Source organism: Amblyomma americanum, chromosome 4 (assembly GCF_052857255.1).
Source record: "Amblyomma americanum isolate KBUSLIRL-KWMA chromosome 4, ASM5285725v1, whole genome shotgun sequence".
In the NCBI taxonomy this organism is placed as follows: Eukaryota; Metazoa; Arthropoda; class Arachnida; order Ixodida; family Ixodidae; genus Amblyomma; species Amblyomma americanum.
In genome coordinates, this window is record NC_135500.1 from 69,878,036 (window position 1) to 69,897,903 (window position 19,868).

Below are 19,868 nucleotides of genomic sequence, written 5' to 3' on the forward strand. Positions count from 1 at the left end.
AGTAATGTCATTTGCATCAAAACACCAATGTAGATAAATAATTGACACTTGTATTCACGCTAAGAGCAAAGTGCCCTTTATTATTGAAAAATAACACTGCCGTCTTATGGCACTCGCCTACCTCAACCATTCTAGCCACTAATTCAAAGCAATCAAACATTCACTTGCAAAACATTATCGCCCTTAATAAAGCCGAGTGTAAAAAATGTATACCAATCTCCACCAAGAGTATCCACAAAACACTGCACATCCACGCGCAGTGAAAACTCAAGTGAATGAATTAGAAAGCATGTACCCAAAAACATTTTTCATGTGAATCCTTGCAGAGCTATATAGTACAAACAGGAACTGGTTTGAGAACGATAAGCTAAATACCTGAATGAGATATGAAATATGGGTGGCAGTAAAGTGAGAAGGGCTCTCATAAAGCAGCATGAAGCATTCTTGACAGCATAAATCATTCTACAGTTATGAAACAAAACAAAACCTATCAGATACAATACGTGCCGGGCATGAGGTTGCAGAAAACGTTTAACTGATAAAGAGGCATATATTCTGGAATCGTTTGACTGTATGCTTTACAGATGTAACTCCAACTTGGAGTGCGGCTCTAATTTACAGTTTACGTATATTCGAGCAAATTTTTGTAGCATTTACCGATGTGGATGCGCACTATAATATTCTTCAGGATGGTGAGTGATGATTTATTAATTAATGAACTAACTGTGTGAAAGCCAGTCTCCACTGTGAATGCCCCACACTTTAATTGCCGAAGGAACAGGGACATGATTGGTGCTATGTATATTTCATCAATCAAGTCTTTCAATGTCTGGAATGCAGTGGCTTCATGGTGTACACTAATAGAATAAAAATAATAACTGCAAAAGGCGAAGTGGTTAATTTTATATGGTGTTAAGGCGAAATGTGTCACCAGCCAGCCTTTCAAGTCGTGCTTCATAACTTTGTGGCTTCATTTCGCACATGGCCTCTAATCCACCTTTCGCCGCCCAGAGCACTTACATGTGAAATAGACAATGCCATCAGAAGAGTACCGTGTGAAAGGGAACTGGTGTTAAGTGATACCAGTCATGTACGGCTCAAGTCCTTGGCTGTATTTCTTGCCATTTTTGCATGAAACATACATTGTTACCTTTCGTGGTCAAGGCAACGACGCCTAGGGTGAAGATAGGTTTGCTTCTGAGGATCTGAGTATGGAATAGATAAATGTGTGATGTCAGTACTCCATGGATTGCACGAATTACAGATGTGTAATCAATACTTACACTGAAGAGGCCTTTTTGATATCTTATTATCTAGAGAATGTTGCGTACCACAAACTCGATTTGTCTCTTGGCACTCTCTGTGTACTTATATTTCACTAACATGCCTCAGGATGCCTTCCAGCTTTCTGCATACGCTCTTTAGCATGGTGCCTAGGCACGTCCAGCGATGTAGTTGGACATATATGACAGGCCTTCTCAGCTGCACTGTTCAAAAAAAGACATCAGGACATTGAAAATTTTTGCCTGTAAATGATCGTGCTTAGCGTTTGCAGAAATTGCATAATTATAAAAATATGAGCGAACACAGCCTCGGAAAAGAAAAACAATGTACCTATGTGCTTTCACGGCCAATAAAAATTAAAAGTGCGTACAAATCCAATAGCTGCGGAAGAGGTTGGTGAGCGAAATTGGTGAAAAAATTCACCACCAAATTATGTGATGTTTCAGAAAAGTAACACAACAGGCTATGCCCCCGCAGCCACAAGATCCAAACAATAGACTCTGCTTCTCAGAGCTTCTGCTGCCATGTGTTGGGACGTATTTCGTTCAAGTCGCATTTGACCACCTTTGCACTGGTGGGCTTCTGAGCAGAATCCCTGCGTTATCGAGAGCTCCTGAGGCTCTTGCTCGCGAACGAGATGATGGTTTATGATAGCTGTGATGGATACGCATACAACAAAACAGGCTACACATCACGCATTTTTTTAAGAGTATCACCTATTAGGTTTGCGTTGCCACGGTACCCGCCCACGTACACGAGACTGTGTTTCCTCCACCACATCTGCATTCTCAACTTTCTCCGAAGGTTCGCCATTCCAGCTTTCTCGTTAGCACAGTCAAACTAACGACGCCGGGAGACGCAAACGACGCGATTATTCGCGCACAAATTTTGAAGGACTACATCGGCGAAAATGCTCTCTAACGCTCTATCCACGTACAAGGCCGAATATTTCGAAAGCATATTACCTTTCCATGATCGCATTGCACACATTCACAACGCGACATATTTTGCTGCCCCTTCTCGCCACGGATAGCAACATAGTCTCAAATGAAATCACAAGATATCGTTGACTCGTCGTGTGTATTGCTTATTGCTACTATGAAATTATCATCAACATGCGCGCCGCATAAAAAGCACGACGACTCGAGTAACCTCCGGCGAGCCCGAGGCTTTTTTCCCGCTAAATAATGGCAAAAGTTCCAAGGTCTTTACCTGGATAAGCACGGTGCCAAAACGTTTCTGTTTGTCAGAGACATCGGGGGAACACCCCGCCTTCCACGAGGTAACTTCCGAAAAGACGTTCATCTGTTAGCGCGATTTCATGAAGATCTACAGCCACGCCGCCGCCACAAATTCAGTCTGATAGTCCCCGGTGTCCCCAGAGAATGTTAAAATTAAGTGCTCTGCGTGAAAGACGTGATTAGACCCTACAAAACAGCGAGAGTTTCGCCACATGTAACGAACGTCGATAAATTCATGTTGACCTCCACTCGTGCAACGTTGCCAGACTTCGCAGCGCCCGCTAAAGTTGAGTTTGCTCGCGGAAAAAATCCAGATCTTCAATACTGTAATAACTGCATTTGTAGATTTTTGCTCACATAGGTGTGCTGTATGGACGGCATGTGCAAACTTATTGTTTCGGACAAGGAGCGCTTTATGAATCTAATAAAGATAGGCACTCTGCAATGACACTACAGGTTAGTGCTTGACTAAATAGATTTCATTGGTACATGCAGCTGCAATAATGCATTTCAAGTAATGAAATGTAGCAGTGAAAAGAAGTAGAAAGTCTTGAAATGTAGGCTGCACATGAGCATGCGCGTTCTTCACTGCAGCAGCTTTCCCAGATTCAAGGTGTCGTACATTGCAGTTCTGTTCTGGGCGCTACTTGCCCTAAGTTTCTGCCATTTATATGAGTATCTATTGATACTGTAAATAAGCTATTGCTGGAATGGCTCAATATCGCATTCAAAACAAGGAAGTAAACGCTTCAGCATTCCACCCATGTTCCTCCGGCATCAGAAGGCAGCGCTCGCACGAATTCATACTATGAAGCCAGATTACAGGATTCAGCATCATGCGTCAGCACGATTCAGCCTCAGCACTCGGCGCCAAGAGCCGCCGCGGTGGCTGCGTGGTTACGGCGCTCTGCTGCCGGCCCGAAAGACGCGGGTTCGATCCCGGCCGCGGCGGTCGAATTTCGATGGAGGCGAAATTCTTGAGGCCCGTGTGCTGTGCGATGTCAGTGCACGTTAAAGAACCCCAGGCGGTCGAAATTTCCGGAGCCCTTCACCACGGCGTCTCTCATAGCCCGAGTCGCTTTGGGACGTTAAACCTCCATAAACCTAACCACTGGGCGCCAAGTTGAACGCCAAGCCTCAGTGTGAGCACTGCACCGCAGCAGTGCGAACAATTAACTCGATCCGAAACAGACACGTATTTATTTATTTACCAAAACAGCATAGAATAGCTGCGGCACACAAAAGAGAATGTCAACAAATATTGTCAAAAATGTGAGCCGCTTTGCAACAGCAACCAACTATCCAGACATCAAAAATACAAGTAATGACTATCGTGCACTATGTCATAAAGTTCCTTCGGAGAGAAATTGTTTTACTGTTGAAAAACGTGCATAAAAAAACATTGCTCAGAAAAGTCACTTGCTTAAGCACTGTCATTAGTGTCCAGAGAAAACGTGCAAACCACTGTTCAGCGAATGTACAGCTGAAGCTTGAGGCCGCGATCGCGACACACGTCAGAATTAGAGTCACGCTTGATACCAAAGCAACGAGCGGAGTCCATGATCGGGGCATCAATAATCTTTTGGGTAAAGAAATTCCGTTGCTATATAGTATTATGACGCCCGTTCTTTAAGCTACTTTTTTATTCTGGGGCGCCTCTTCTATACATTTGCCTCCGTTCTCAGTAACATTCAGCTGAAAGTTAGCGCTGTGTGCTGTACCTGTGGCACTTCCTCGTAAATGACCGCTGTAACACCTTCGACAATATTTGCAGCCAGCTGTAGCAAGCATGAGCTTGTCTAAGTGGAATTTCGCACCCTACATATTATTGCCAGCATGCAAACATGCGGGAGGTTTTCATATATCAAACAGCCCTCCGAATGATGTAGCCTGATTAACGCCTTTAAAACAGTGTAAAAAGCTTTGTGGGCGGGTGAGAGTGACAGCAGGCTGACCCGGCATTTTTTTATGTACTGTATTTATTCATGGTTCCCGCTAGGCTAGAAAAAAAAGCGGAGAGAACTGAGCTGTCGGAGGCCTTAGCCAAAAACAGCTGCTCTTGCATACCAATGAGGAGTTGGTACTACTCGTATTAACACTCAGAGACCACTTTGTCGTGCTTAATTTTTATGGTGCTTCTTGTGGCATGGACGTCGGACAAACCTACAGGCAGGTCGTTGTAGATAATTTGAGGTGAAGTACATTGCTGCATTAAATTTACATTAAAACAGCTCGTGTTAGCCTTTCTATAATATTCTGACTTTTTCAGGCGTTGCGTCCAGATATAAGCATCAAAATTTGAAAGTATCAACACTCAGCTTTTGTTTTTAATTTAGGCGGGCGAAAGTGTAGGTAGGTATCAGATCCTAACTTCTTTATCTCGCAGGAAAGTAGTATCCTTGCCACTTAGAGACGACAAGAGCTCACCAGCAAATAACTGGGCTTGCAGAAAGTTTCTGGTTTACTAAGTAAACAACAAATGAGCACTGATACCTTCCATAAAGAAAAACGAACGGCATCTGTTTTTATATCATCGCTGCTGTCTTCCTGCGGTCGCTCAGCCACTAATTCTCATGAAGCTGCTTATAATTACGAAGTACTGCGGTGGCATTACCGTAGCTGTTAGGGATTGCAACGAAAAATGGCCTGAGCAAAATTGTCTAGATCAGTGACCACGTGGTACTGAATATCATTAGGATTGCTTATCACAAGACTAACAACAAGTGTTTCCGTGAAAATAGGCTTTCTTTTATCAATTGAATGCAAGGAGCGTGAGAAAGAAACAAGGAGACGTTAAGTCGTACCTTTTAAATTGCCTCGCTTTCTTGATTTCTTGGTCTTTTCAGAAACATTGTTCTTAAATTGCACACATGTCAACAATTTTTCTTTATACAGTTAGGTTTCTGTGTATTGTGCGCATAAACGAGACGGGGTTCTAGTCCTTTATATTCCTAACTATCATCACTGTGACAAAATCAATTAGTTTACATGCATGTGTGATGACTTCGAAACTGTTGCTGTCCTGTGCAGAAATACTGTCGCCGTTTGAATCAGCCGACAGGCCCAGGGCGCACTGTCAAATTTTTAAAATTATTTGAATCGGTCATGGTGTTTGCGAATTCCCGGAAGAAACATTTAGTGATCAAAACCGATTTTACTGTTTATGTAGCCCGTAGTAAAAATTCAACTTCTTCATGATATGCTAGCTAATGGGTCTGAGAACGTCACTGGACAGACCACGAGAGTCACACCCAATACTGGCCTGGTGATCGACTTATGTTTTACAGATTTTCCTAAGTCCTCTATCGACTCCGCTGTTCCCAGTTCAGGCTTGAGCAATCTACCAATATTTGGAGCATTACCAATTGCTACGCGAGAACACTCGACAAAAGTACTATCCGAATCATCAGTGACAGCGAAAGCAAGACTTTACAGTCACTTGTTGGAAAAATAACCTGGGCGAACGTATACGAGGAACCAGATCCGCCTCGGTCGAACGATATTTTCCTGTATGACGCAGAATATTTATGATGCTGCTTTCAGACTTACAACTATCGTTAAGCGCAAAAAGGAAAGGAAAGAATGAATAACAACTGAACTTTTCATGCGCATAAAACACGAGGATAAGCAGTTCGAGCAATTACTGCGAACTCGTGATGTTGCAAAAATGCAGGAATTCAAACATTTGAGAAACAGACTCAGCTGTGCCTTAGAGAAGGCAATGTTCAGTTAAAAGGGCGCCTATAACCTACGAAAAACATATAAAGAATTCGATGAACTAAACGCGACACAAGTTTCTCGCCAAGCATTTGAATTAGTCGTGAATAGGATTGCTCATTCGGAGCAAAATTTAGTTAACCTTAATAATGACCATCCTGCAGACGCAGGCGCTGGAAATGTTCTGTTGCATGGTATGACAGTAGCTTGGAAAGTTATACTGGGGGGGGGGGGGGCAGCCATTGCGGGATTATATTTTCCTAACGCCCACTTCCAAAGATGAGATTAAGCTTATCATAAACTTGCTTGATAATCGGTCGGCCGCTGACCATGACAAGATTAAAGCCGCACCTATCAAAGTAACAGCCCATGTAATCTCAAAACCGCTTTTCTACATCTGCAACCACATACTGACTTCAGGATTCTTTCCTGCGGAAAAGAAGACAGCCCGTGTCGTGGTTATTCACACGGGATGTATATATAATGAGCTGACCAATCACATACCGATTTCAATTTTGCTTCATTTTTAGAAAGTCATTGAACTTGTCATACAGGAACGCCTCAATAGCTTTTGCAGCGAGAGCTACACTACGCCAGCCGCTTCGCGAAGTCAGCGTGGCTTCGCGCTGAGCCGTGGCGCAACCGCTCCGCCAGCTGAGCGCATGCGCGCAGTGACGTCATAGCCCGCAGTTGGTGTGCGCGCCGCACTCCTCGTCGCCGCGCCGACAGCGGAGCAGAAGCCGCCCGCCTCGTGTCTCACTACTCTACCAGGTTTAGCCAGAGCTAAACCACAGCCAATTTTATCGTTGCAGCGAACATCATATCAACAAAGCAGTATGGATTTCAGAAAATAAAGTAAACTGAAATGGGTGTCGTACAAATGAACACTAACATCATTAAAAATTTTGAGGATAAGCTTTACACAGCTCGAATATTTTTAGGTTTTCGCAAGGCCTTCGACTCCATCCAACATCATACTTTGCTCCGAAAACTCGAAATATATGGAATTAGGGGCACAGCACTTCCACTTATGCACACCTGCTTTGAGTCGCGTTTTGAGTTTTTATGCATACATGGCTACAAGTCTAGCCCAAAAAGAGTAAAAAATGGTGTGCCGCAAGGATCAATATCCGGCCCTTTTCTCTTCCTGGTCTACATCAAGGATATAGTAAATATTCTGTAATCGGAATAAATAGTACTATGCGCTGAAGGCAAAATGTATTTTGCTCTTGATCCAAGCTTCATGAACTTGAAAATATTGGTGACGTGTGGCAATTCGCACTTAGTGCACGCTAAACATAAACCAACTCGAACTGAGCGCGAAAAAAAAACGAAGTTCATGCCCTTTCGTGCAAAAAACAAGCCAAGAAATATTAATTTCAAGAATCGCTATTACACTTGTTAACTTGAACGTGCCATTTCCCATTCCTTTTTAGGAAATGCATTGTGTGAAACCTAGGCTGGAGTGATTACATAAACAACATCCGTCTTTAGATAGCAACAGAGGGAAAGAAAAACGTTTAATGGATAGAATGTTTGGGCGGGTCCTCATTCCAGGAGCCCTTGGCATTCGCCGCCACTGTTGCCAGGTTCACCAGCGAGAGCTGGTCCTCCGAATGTGAGCTGGACAGCGCACCTCCCAGTCCTCAGTTGCTCGGTTATTGAATCTTTCTATAGCTGAGTGTTTCTAGCATGTCCATACCATATGGTATAAGTCAGCCACTTCACCAGGAAGGCGTAGTGCAGAGCATACGAATTTGGAAACATATAGCTGAATTTGAGAGGATTTAAATATGTATTTAATTGCAATTTTGTTAAAATGACCCCCTGTTCCTGTTTAAGTTCTTGCGTGGTTCGGTGCATACTTTCTTCGTTAATCTAAAATGTTAGAGTAAATTCCTACAGCTGGTTCAAAATAATTATGCTCCTGCGAATGTTGGGGGACCCGGGGCAGCGGGGTGAGCGCCTTCGTTTCCAACAACCCAAGAGTGTCCTAGAGTCCATATGACTGTGGATTTAAAGTATATTTCATAATACGTGCTGAGTGTTTGCATGTTTACCAACGCTTCCTTTTGTATAGTTACGGCATGCAGTCTAGGAGTCCGCAATAACACGCGAGACCTTCCTGGAAACCACCGCCAAATCTATCGCCGCTTCTTTAGCATGAGCGATTTTGGGGCTTCGAATTGATGCCCCATTAACTAACTTCCCTTGGGCATCCGTACATCCTATAGGTAATATACCGTTGAATGTTCCTGCCGCGTCCACGTAAATTGCCTCTTCCATCGCACCCTACGTTCTCCTGATGGCATTTGCCCTTAGCCTTCCTTTCCTTATGATGTTCGGGGTGCATATTTCTCGGAATTGGCTGCACCTCAATCTTGCTTCTAAGCTGACTTCTCAAATCGTCTGTGATCTTTGTAAACCAAATGCATGGGAGCCACAGTTTATCGAGTATGCCCATTCGTGTCCTGCCTTCTGATAGCCGCCGTATCCTCTGCGATATTGAACGGCATTCAGTAATTTCATCTACAGCATTGTGAATGGCCATGTGTAGTAATCTTTCTGTTCCTACGTGGGCCAGGACACCAAGTGCTATTTTATATACTACGTATAATGACGTCCAGCTTCTGCGTTGTCACTCTTGGCGTTTATTAAAAGACCTAAGATTTTCACAAGTTTTTCACAAAGTTCATGCCTGCCCTGTCCAGCTTTGACCTTTGTTTCCCAGAAACATGTCGCGGAGCGGCGTCGACGACTTTTTCCCCCTCCCCCGAGGGGGCACGGCATTCTCACCATAGCGCTGGAGCGGTCACTCAAAACTACTCCCCCACTCCTAGCATTGTTTCCATACAGGTGGCAAGCGCTTGCACGTCTTGGGAACAGCAGAAGCGGATTGAATGCCCCGGCACTGTTCGCGGCCTCCAATGACTCCTCGTGGAATTAAGGCATTGTGCCGAATTCTTTCAACATTCCTTTATGTGTTCTTTTTTTCTTTTTGGGTGCTGCATTCCTCTGTGCGTGGCTCCTGAAGAGTCTTTTTTCCCTGTATTGTTTTTTTCATTCTTTGCCATGCGAAGGGGCGACGGGAACGCCGCGCGCTGGCAGTTGGTCTGGAGATTTCGGTGCGTGCGGTCGTGAGTGAGGTCAGCCAGGAAAGTGGTCGGCAAGGAGCCTAGGCGGAGATCTGACGCCTAGAGCGCGGCGACGATGGTCCTGAAGACGCGAGGCCCAAGTTCGCCCGTATCCGCAAGCCGCCATTAGCCCCGCGACGAGCAACCGCAGCCCGACGCTCCCTGCGACCGGACCTTGCCACTCCGCAGCTAAGCCATCGTTTCTCACCACTCACTTCAACTCTTTTATCTTTGTATTTTTGCTTTCGGTGTTTCTCGTTGTAATCCTTTGTACTGTATTTTTGTCTCGTAACATTTTTGTATAGCAATCGCCCTGATGTTTCTTTCTTTGTGTTAATTGTTGTGTTAACGTGTTCAATTGGTGCTTGTGTTATTTGCGTCACGTCAGTGTACGGCGCTACCTTGTCGGGCATATTGAATATTTGGTTGTTGTTTGCCTAATTAAATAAATTTGCTACGGAACTTGCCTACGCCTCATGCCTCCGGTCAACGACTAATCAGGCGTGGCCCCTATCGCCGGTCAGCAGTCGAATCACAATCTTTCGCACGCGGGGTGGAGAAGTTTGTCGCTCCTCCACCTCCGAACTTACGGAGAGTGCAGTGGTGGGCAGGTTGGCCCGATTAAATTTGGTGCCCGCAAGGCGAAATAAGGAAAGGCGGCGTTGCACGTTGGGAGGAATGCTTACTGGGATTGAATTGGAGGTGATGAGGAATGGAGCAGAAGGAAGGACGGTCATTCAAGCGTGGATGTGGCAGCAATCGGACGTTGGGTCCGTGCCTCCGTGGACCTCCCTTGGATCTCTGGCGCAAGCCTCCTGCGTCCCACGTCACGGCGCCCAGCTCGTGACCCTCGTGACTCGTCTCTTCCTTTAGAGTTACTTCCATTCGGTGCTGAACTCCGGGCTGCACGGGTGCCAGCCTGTATTCCTTCCTGCCTTTCCTGCCACCGTGGTTCTTCGACGCCATGCCCGTCAAGATTTTGCAACGCCACGTCTCTCCGACATTCGTTCCACCCGAGACGCTCACGAACTGGTGAAAACTTCTATTTTGGGTATTCAGGTTGCGTTGTATTTGTGTGAATTCATTATTGTTTTCTTTATCTGAATTTCGCCTGTATTCTAATTTGTTCTCTTGGGGCGAAAGCTTCATTACGCTAGATAAAGCCAATTTCACCGTGTGCTGCCGGTTGACCATCGAGTGAGCCAGAGGTCAAGTGTGGCTATAGGCTTTACCATAAGTGGCCGACCATGGTGTCGCACCACTTGACCTTTCTAATTGCCGGTAGAGGGTGGCAGAACAGGCCGCAGCGTTCATTAGGTCGTTGGGAGACCAACCTCTCGCGATCAACCATTAATTTAACTGCCACCAGCCAGGGTGGCAGGGTGGGCGCACTGCCTATCCAGTGTGCGAAACGCACTCAACGTTGCAGATGCCAAGCCCCGTCTACTTGCCCGGTACACCACAGTTTTAGTTCTCTAACCAGGTGCAGCAGTAGTTAAACCACAGCTAATTTTTTGGTATAAAACGGCTTCGTTTGTTTTCTTGTATAGAGTATTTCTTTGAACCTGCACGCGAAAGCATTTCTATTCTGCAGGGAGTCTGAATATCGAGGCACGAGGCAAGAGAAACTGGCAGCGGACACTTACTTTGAAGCATCCTAGCATACTATTATCCTAGCATACTATTGAAAGAGCTGTCAGGCAGTCTGGTAGCGGAGAATTCCAAACGTCAGTAGACATCTAGTTCCGATTCGGGGGGCGTCCGGCATTTCACCCACAGCGGCTACCGGCGCCACCCTCGAATACTCTCACGAGGCAGGGAAAAAAGCACCAGGTATAATATAGACCTGCTTTAGGAAACAATTAACTCGTGTTCTAGAAGCAGCTGTGCATCTCTCTTCCCATGCCTACTCCTGTTATTAATGCACTTCGTTGTGTGCACGTGTTCTTTTCCAGAGGCGAGTGCTCAGACCCTGCTGAGATCGACGGAGAGGTCACTTTTGGCTGCTATGTGCGCCAAGATTCGACCTATATTACTTTCCGTGGGCAGTGCATAAGGCCTCTGGTCGACGAAGAAATCCATGTAGAATTCATGCTGAGTCCAATAGATATGCTGTTGGAGTTCAAAAAAAGAGAAGGTTGTATGTCTGAACTTTCCTCATTATGCATGTTATCCTAGAGTAGTAAAAAAAGGGTTTGGGACATGTTTTGTTTACCCGAAGTATTCAAGCGTGAAAAATAATGCGAACGATGCTGGACGTAAATACCAGAAACACCAAATGGTCAAAGCAAATCGAGAAAGTGATGACGGAACATGAAATATACGTAGAGTGAATGAGAGCGGTGGCAAGCATGAATGCATGAATCTTTAACTCAACATGATCACATACAGGTCGCTCCAATTAATAATAATAATAATAATAAACATCTTTATTTTCAGATAACACATTTACAATTCTTAGGACAAGTCTGCCCAAGCCATAAAGGCTTGTCGGGCAGTACTCGGCAGTCGGTGAATGACATATGAAAAACAGGTGTGACAAGCAAGCAAACAATGATAAACCTTAATATGAAAAGCAAACAAGAAAACGAAAACAGATTAAATAACCGACATATGGGTTTTTAAGAAGTTCCTTAATTGTGACAGCGAAGAAACTTAAAAGATCGAATCAGGCAAAGAATTAAAAATTTTGGGTATGTAATAATTACGAGTGAAGTGGCCATAATGAGTGTAGCAGCGAGGTACCGTGAAACGGGGGTGATGTCGAAAAGAACGAACAGGAAAGAAAGGAACCAAAAATTCGCTCTACCGAAAGTGAGCACGAATAACTGCATGATGGAAGAGGGCATCAAAAGAGGGCAGCTGTAAAAGCGAAAAAGATTGCAGTCAGGTGAAGCATCCGTGTTGTATGCCACGGATCGAAGGATGTTTCTTAGTATGGCATTTAACTTAATTCGCCAAGTTTTTGAGCAATGATAATATACAGTGACTCCATATCTGAGGATACCATAAATAAGAGCATGCGCAACAAGCTTGCGAGTCTGAAAAGGTAATAAATATCGAACATTGTATAGTACACATGATAAACCACGAAGCTTGTTACATACTACAGTAAGGTGACTGTTCCAAGACATATCTCTGTCAAAAAGTATACCAAGGTACTTAACACTATTTGAAAAATTAATAGGAATGCAACAACAAATAAGACAATGCGAAGAATGTAAGAACAATGGTTCAACAGACGAAAGCTTTTTATGGGGATTATGAAAACACAAGTGTTTAGTTTTTTGTTGATTAATTGAAATCGAATTATTTAAGAACCAGTCCATAACATGCACCACATCTGTTCTAAGAGCCTCCATGACCAGAAGCAACGAAGCATTTGTTGACAACAATAACGTGTCATCGGCGTATTGAAAAACATAACATTCTGTCACAGCATTTGATAAATCATTTACAAATAAATTGAAAAGCAAAGGCGATAAAACAGAGCCCTGTGGAACACCTGCCGACAGAAATGATTCAGAACTTCGATGCCCACTGATTTCAACAACTTGAGCCCGATTAGAAAAATAGACTTTCAGCAAATTATTAAAAGGACCCCTAAACCCCATGACATCAAGTTTCTCAAGCAGTAGGTCATGCCGAACACAATCTAAAGCTTTGCTAGCGTCCAAAAACAGACCACATGCGAGTTGGTTATCAAAACATGAGTAAATAATATCAGTAAAAGTTTCTAATAACAAAACAGTTCCTTTACCTGCAATGAAACCAAACTGTGCCTCTGATAGGATAATATTCGTGAAAACAAAACTGTACATAACTTGGAATAGGTGCTTTTCAAGAATCTGCGTAATCGCAGGTAGAATTGAAATAGGCCTGTAATTTTCAATATCTTTTAAAGAACCACTTTTATGTAATGGTTTAACTATGGCAACTTTTAAATTGTGTGGAATGAAGCACTCAGTAATGAAACCGTTCAACATAAAAAGAAGTACCGACTGCAAATTCGTAAAATTCCGTTGGAGGTCACTCATTCTTATATTGTCAATACCTGCAGCTTTCTTCGAATTGAAGCTAAAGATTATGCTATGAAGGTCCTGGGGCGTAATAGTCGGGAGAAAAGCTGAAGAAGCTGTGCAATACAAAGACCGTGGAACCTCGTAGTGGGATAAAAAAAACTTCCTGGAAACCTGAGAGAAAAATGTATTAAACTCAGAGGCCGCAGAGGGCAAATCTTTGAAGGATTTGGCAAATGAATCGCTAATGGATTGTTTCGGGTTTCGTCCAAAAAGGCAATTGATAGTTGACGAAGTTTTACGTGAAGAGTGTTGGTTGTTACGAAAAGCCGAATTGAAATAGTTACGTTTCGAAGCTCTAATCATGGCAGTGACTTTATTTCTAAGCAACCTGAAATTATCTTTGAGGAGTGTGTTTTTGGGACTACGCTTGCAACGTGTCCAAAGGGCGTCTTTTTCTGCAATGGCCTTCAGAATGTCGCTTGTTAACCAAGGAAGGTTTGGGTTGCGTTTTTTGATCACTTTGACCTTTTGTGATGAGGCTATTATAGAACTGACAACCTGCACAAACCTGTCATACACGTTAAAAGAATTAACTTCCTCGAGGAAAGAGACCCAGTTAAAATTGGCTATAAGGTTATCAAATGTGGCAGTGTCTGTATATAAAATTCGCTCCTTATTGGGGTATGATTTATTTAAGGAAGGAAAAAGAATATGAGAACCTACAAAGTAATGATCTGAAAGTTTATATGTAATTACCGAAGAGAAAGACTGGTCAAACGGAGCTCTTATATTGATGTGATCAATACAAGAAGCTACGAAATGATGTCCCAGGTACTCTTCTCTTGTGTAGTCTTTTATCGCTGGTTCAATACCATGTTTTGCCAAGATATTTAGGTACTCGCAAACAAATGAACGTGCTGGTGACAAGGTGTCAATATTGAAGTCTCCTATGAGGCATATAGAATGATTTGGCAATAGGGAGCCCAAAACATATTCGAGCTCAGAAAGAAATTCTTTCACATTTTGGGAAGGAGGCCTGTAAAATCCTAGTTGAGTAACCTCCGAACTTACGAATGGTATCTGCAATGCAACGCACTCTGCAAAGCAGAATTTGGATTGTAAAGGGTAGGCATTCCATTTGCTGTGAACAAAAACAAGAATTCCACCGCCTGACCGATTTGAGCGTGTGAAAGAGAAACTAGAGTTGGGTAACGAAAAAGAGGAGAGAAGTGTGGAAGGGATGTTAATTTCGGTAAGTACAAATGCATCAATAGTATTTTTAGAGTTGTCAACAACAGCCAAAAATTCATTCCAATGTTTTCGCAAGCTACGTATGTTTACATGAAGTACACTGAACGCGTCCTGCTTTGGCGAGACTAAGTTACAAAATTCATCAGTATTGCCGCAATGGGAAAAGGTAGAGTTCATGATTCAAACTAGTTTATCTAAATCGGTAGATTCATGGATTCGAAAAATAGAAGAGACTTCGGTCTTCCTAGCAAAAAGTTTTCCATGTTTGACCCAAACAAATTTAAAATTATTTGCCTTGCCTTTCTGCTTAGGCTCCCAAAGTAGTTTCCTGTTTGATGTGGTGAGGTTGTCGTTGAAGTATATTTCAGATAGCTCCCCTTTTTCCTGGAACAGCCAGTTTGCACACAAGAAGTAATTCTGATGTTACTTAATTCTGCGGTGGAGTTTATGTCTCACGGGCATTATCTCAATAGAAAACTATGTACAACAATAGAGAAACTCTGCACTTTGTCCACACTTGTGAAGTACTTACGAGTTGAACGAAGGTACTTGTTCACTTTAATACTGGAGCAACTTGTAGAGCCATGTGTTTGTTCGCGAAGGCTGCAGCGGATAGCCATGGCGCTGTTTACATTCACTACACCACTAAACAAAAATGAAAGCTTGAAACTCGGCTTCTGCATTGTGTTAGCGCAGGACAGAGAGATTGTATTTGTGTTTACGAGGTAACATTTATGATGCTGCTGGTCGCTCAGTGCCTTTTATCGTGGACGCAGAGGGAAGTTGGGCAACTTCGAAAGCTGATTGCGCATCTGCAAGACATTCATATTCGAGGTGACCTTTTGGAAAAACGGGCGCCTGAAACACCAAAGGGCACATCAAAGTGGTTTGTTTGAATGCTTCCAAAGATGGGAGGAGATGCGGCGGTAAAAAAATGGGGCTTAGTGAGCATGCTGCCACCCGGGTATGGTAAAGGAGAGCGGCGGGCCAAATATATGCAGGAGAGGCGATGAAAACTGCAAATAAGCCTACTATCGGAGCACACACCGCCAGAAAATTTGACCGCGCAAGGGCACCACACCGCTGTCTGCAACAAATCACCTGCCGCAGGGATTAATGCGTAAATCGTGCTGTCTGGTAGAGCACCTCGCAGCAAGCTACCGTTTAGAGCTGCAGCTGCTTGAAAGAATCGGAAAACGTCGCGTCAAGAGTGAAACGCGAGAACTCTGTCCTTCGACTGTTCGAGAATGAGTGATCACAGAGCAACCGCATAGACCCGCTGGTCGCCCTAAAAAGGCCAAAAGTGTCTGTGTTTTGATCGGTTCCCCAGCAGCTACAGCAATGCCTGAGGGAACTTGTATGCCTTAGCCGGGACCAGGTAAGGCATACAAGTTCCCTATCTGGGAATATATCTTCACATTACATATGTGATGGCGGAGCGCGATAATGATGCAGGCACCACAGAACACGGCAGCACAGTTAATCTGCAAGTATTTTCAGCCGTGCCTAAGAAGTGCTGTCCGGCTGCTTCCTTCTTTCCCACCTCTCAAGGGCCTCTTAGAAAGATTCCTTTGCTCGGAGGGTCCCTGTAACACCTCTGAAGCCCCCTCTTTGTCCTCTGCCTCGGTGGTCAAGACCTCGCTGTCCATTCTTTCGGCGTTTCGCGTCCAGGCAGCTGCTTGGTTAGGCCTGGCAGCTCCTGGCTCAGCGATGTCTGACCGGACTGCTGCTGCCAGCCCGGCCCTGACAGCGGGACCATGCACGGATCCTCCGCCTCGTCACGGCACATCTCACCTCGAAACAGGCCCGAACGTCGACAACTCACACGAGATGGTCATGCCAGAGGGACATTGTCTATGTGACCCTGCTGCCGTTTGAGGTGGTGAATCCCAATCCCTTTGGGGCTCAGATTTGACTACCTTAATGGTCGTCCCGGGCCTCCCACAGTCATCTTCTGCCGTCCCAAGGACCCCGCCTCCCGGCAACCTACAGCTAGGCACCGATATCACCCATTTGGTGGCGAACGAGGAACAGCTGTTCATTATTAACGACGGAAAAAAGATCACCGCAGGGGTCCGGGCCACCCTTGCGTCCCTGGTCTCAACACTAAACGCGAATGCGCAGCACTTCTTTGCATACTCCATCCGTAAAGGTTGGCGTGCCCGCGCCTCGCAGGATCAAGTCATCGAGCAGAATCACGACCTGAAGGTTCTCAGGGCGCGGAATGCCGAAGCGTCCGCTAGGGCTTCCGACGCCAAAACGGTACTTCGTCTCCTGCAGGCAGGCCCAAACGTTCCTAGGATCTTTGCGGCAGCCATGCGCGGCGATGCCGGCCCTCTTCAGATGTCGAAGCTCGTTCACGCGCATCAGAGGCGACCCGGGCACACCCAGGCCTCCTGGAGCTCGGTGTCTCACCTCTGGCAGAAGTGCCCTAGCAGATGTTTTCAAAGTCTGTTGGAGCTTCCGAGAAAGTTTGTAGTGAGGTCACCACCCTTATCAAGTCGGCCGTCGACCCGGAGTCTCAGGGAGCAGAAGCCGTCCCACTCCAACCCACCCGTCGCACCCTGGTGGCCGCATCCCGAGAACCTTGGAAGCTCGAGCACCTGCAGGCTGCCACCTCCTGCACTGAGGCCATCCGGGCTCAAGTCAATGTTCGTCTGCCTCAGCGGCGCAGTCCCCATACCAGGCTGTGCGGAGTTGATCCTGATATCTGCCCCTAGGACCTCCTGACTGCCCTCAACCTGTGTAAGCCGTTACTTTCTCTCGATCCGAAGAAATATTAGGTCAGACTGCTCTTTACACAGAACTCTCTTGTCAGCGTGTTCGTATCATATAGGTCGACCCTCCCGGCTTCGCAAGGCGCGTCGCGTCACCGTGGGCTGGACCTGCGTTGAGGTCCACGACGACCTTCACGTCCCGGTGTGCATGTTCTGTGCTCAGTACGGCCAAGCCCTTAAGGCGTGCCCGCCTCCAGAGGCACCACTGAGGCCTGCTGCGCACGATGCGCAGGGTCGTACCCCTCGCATAGCGACCCCGCCCTATACAGGACCCTAACGCCAAGTGGGCCCCGTAAGGCGCGGATGGCCGCTCCTCTAACCATCCAGCGGGGTATGCCTCGTGCTCTATATTGCAGGAGTGAGCTGCTTGTATTCGCGCCAGGACCGCTTATGGCCCTGGCGTTACTTATTGTTCTTAGCGCTCAAGTAACCCTGCGTACTCTTCGCGATTGTGCTAATTTTCTTCAAGTCAATTAGATCACACCCGTTGTGCGACTACCTCGGTTGCTAAATATATTCAGAACTACATCACAATAACTACTGTCGGCTATCAATATGTGACTAAAATGATGAATATTTAGGAATTCCGTCCACTTCTCACAAACTGCTCTCCGAAAAACGCTGTTTGTCATACTGGTAAATAGTCCTTACTTTGATATCTTTCACTTTATTTCTCCTGAAGTTGTTTCTATGCTATGTTCTACGTTAACTGATCAATTCCTTATATAGCAGTATTTACACCGCCTCGTGCGGATATCGAAGCATCTCTGGTTTTACTTACCACTTGTATGCAGATCTCACCCACTGATAAAATGATCATTTGGGGTGCTTTTAATGCAAAAACATTTTATGCGCCTTAAATAACACTGAATTTAGAGGAACTCATGTTGAAGCTTTTCCGGCCTCTAATACCCTGGTTGTTGTTAATAATCCGGACTCTTTACCAACCTACGAAACTCCGTACGCTTCAAGTTGTATTGACCTAAGCTTGGATTTTAATTTACTTACAAAGCTCTGTTCTTGGCAAGATATTGCTGAAGCATCACTTTCCGAGAATAGATTTTTTAGATACTCTTTTCTTTCCCAACCGTCGTCGCTGTTCATGCGGGTCACCGGAGTGACTCCAGTCGTTTAATTTCCTAGTGAACTTCTCTGCCATGGTTTAAATCTTTTTGTATTCATCTGTTTCATTCAGCGCCTATACTTCATCATATACTAGCTAAATTTAACGAAGCCTTCATTAAACTATAAAAGGAAAACTTGCATTTGTAAAACCAGAGTTTACCGAGGGTACCATAGGTGTTCAGTTGATTTGAGCGCGGAGAGGTCCCATGTGCGCGCTCTTCGTCCCTGTTTTTAACACTTTTCAGTTCCTCAGCTTAAAACTCCAACAGTTTAATTTGTTATTAAGCTCTTGCGAAATATTGATCTAACATTAGGAATGCGCATAAAAGTTGTTTAAAGGAGATCTGCTACACAGCTACGCGCAAACTCCTCTTTGGAAAGCCATATGAACATACTTTCTTCAAGCTCAGGTGTCCTTCCATTATCCCTCCTGCACAATATTTCAATGGCATATATACTGATACGCTTCCTTATAAAGCTGCTACTTCGTACTCACGTCGCTACAAATGATTCCTCCCGTGATCTCCCTTTCCGCACTCACGTTCGGGGCATTACTACGCAGCCTTCATTAATTCCGTTCAAGATTTACCTTTCAGTGCTGTGGAGATCGAAGCTGTAATCAATTGAATAGAATTGTCGCCTTCTCATTGACCCTGATCTTATTTCTCCTTGTTTTTTTGTCGCCTTGTTTAACACCCACCTCTTGTTTTTCGTCTCTATCTTTAATTCTACCTTGCATTTGGTTTACTTTCTTCAGACATGGAGAATTGCAGGATTACATCTATTCCAAAACCGAATACACCAAACGACATTCCGAATTCTTGCCGACTGGTCTATATGAATTCGCCTTTCGGTAAAGTGCTCAAGCGTTTACTATATGGCAGGCTGTATTACTTCCTGTTATAAAATAACCTGCTTCAGAGAAATCAGTATTTTTTCACGCCAGGCCGCAGTTCTGTTCGGACTCTCTACCATTTGCGGGAGTTTTTGCATAGATCATCATCATCGTCAGCCTGACTACGCTAAGTGTAGGGCAAAGGTTTCTCCCGTGTGTCTCCATTTAACCCTATCTTTTGCGAGCTGCGCCCACCGTATGCCCGCAGTCTTCCTAATCTAATCCACCCACATAGCTTTCTGCCAACCCATGCTACTCTTGCCTTCTCGTGCAATCCACTCGTTACCATTAAGGACAAGCGGTTATCTTTCCTTCACTATACATACCCTGCCCAAGCTCATTTCGTCCTCTTTACTTCGACTTACATGTCAATAACACGCTTTTGTTCCCTCACCCACTCTGCCCGCTCTCAGTCTCTTAAC

General features: G+C 44.9%; 1 protein-coding gene across 1 annotated transcript in view; it reads left to right on the plus strand.

Moving 5' to 3' along the window:
• LOC144129559 (uncharacterized) overlaps positions 1-19,868 on the plus strand; it is a 97,636-nt gene that overhangs the window by 66,167 nt on the left and 11,601 nt on the right. The window contains exon 4 of the mRNA XM_077663702.1: positions 11,332-11,513. Within this exon, the coding sequence (XP_077519828.1) occupies positions 11,332-11,513 (182 nt within the window). The remainder of the gene's footprint in view (positions 1-11,331; positions 11,514-19,868) is intronic.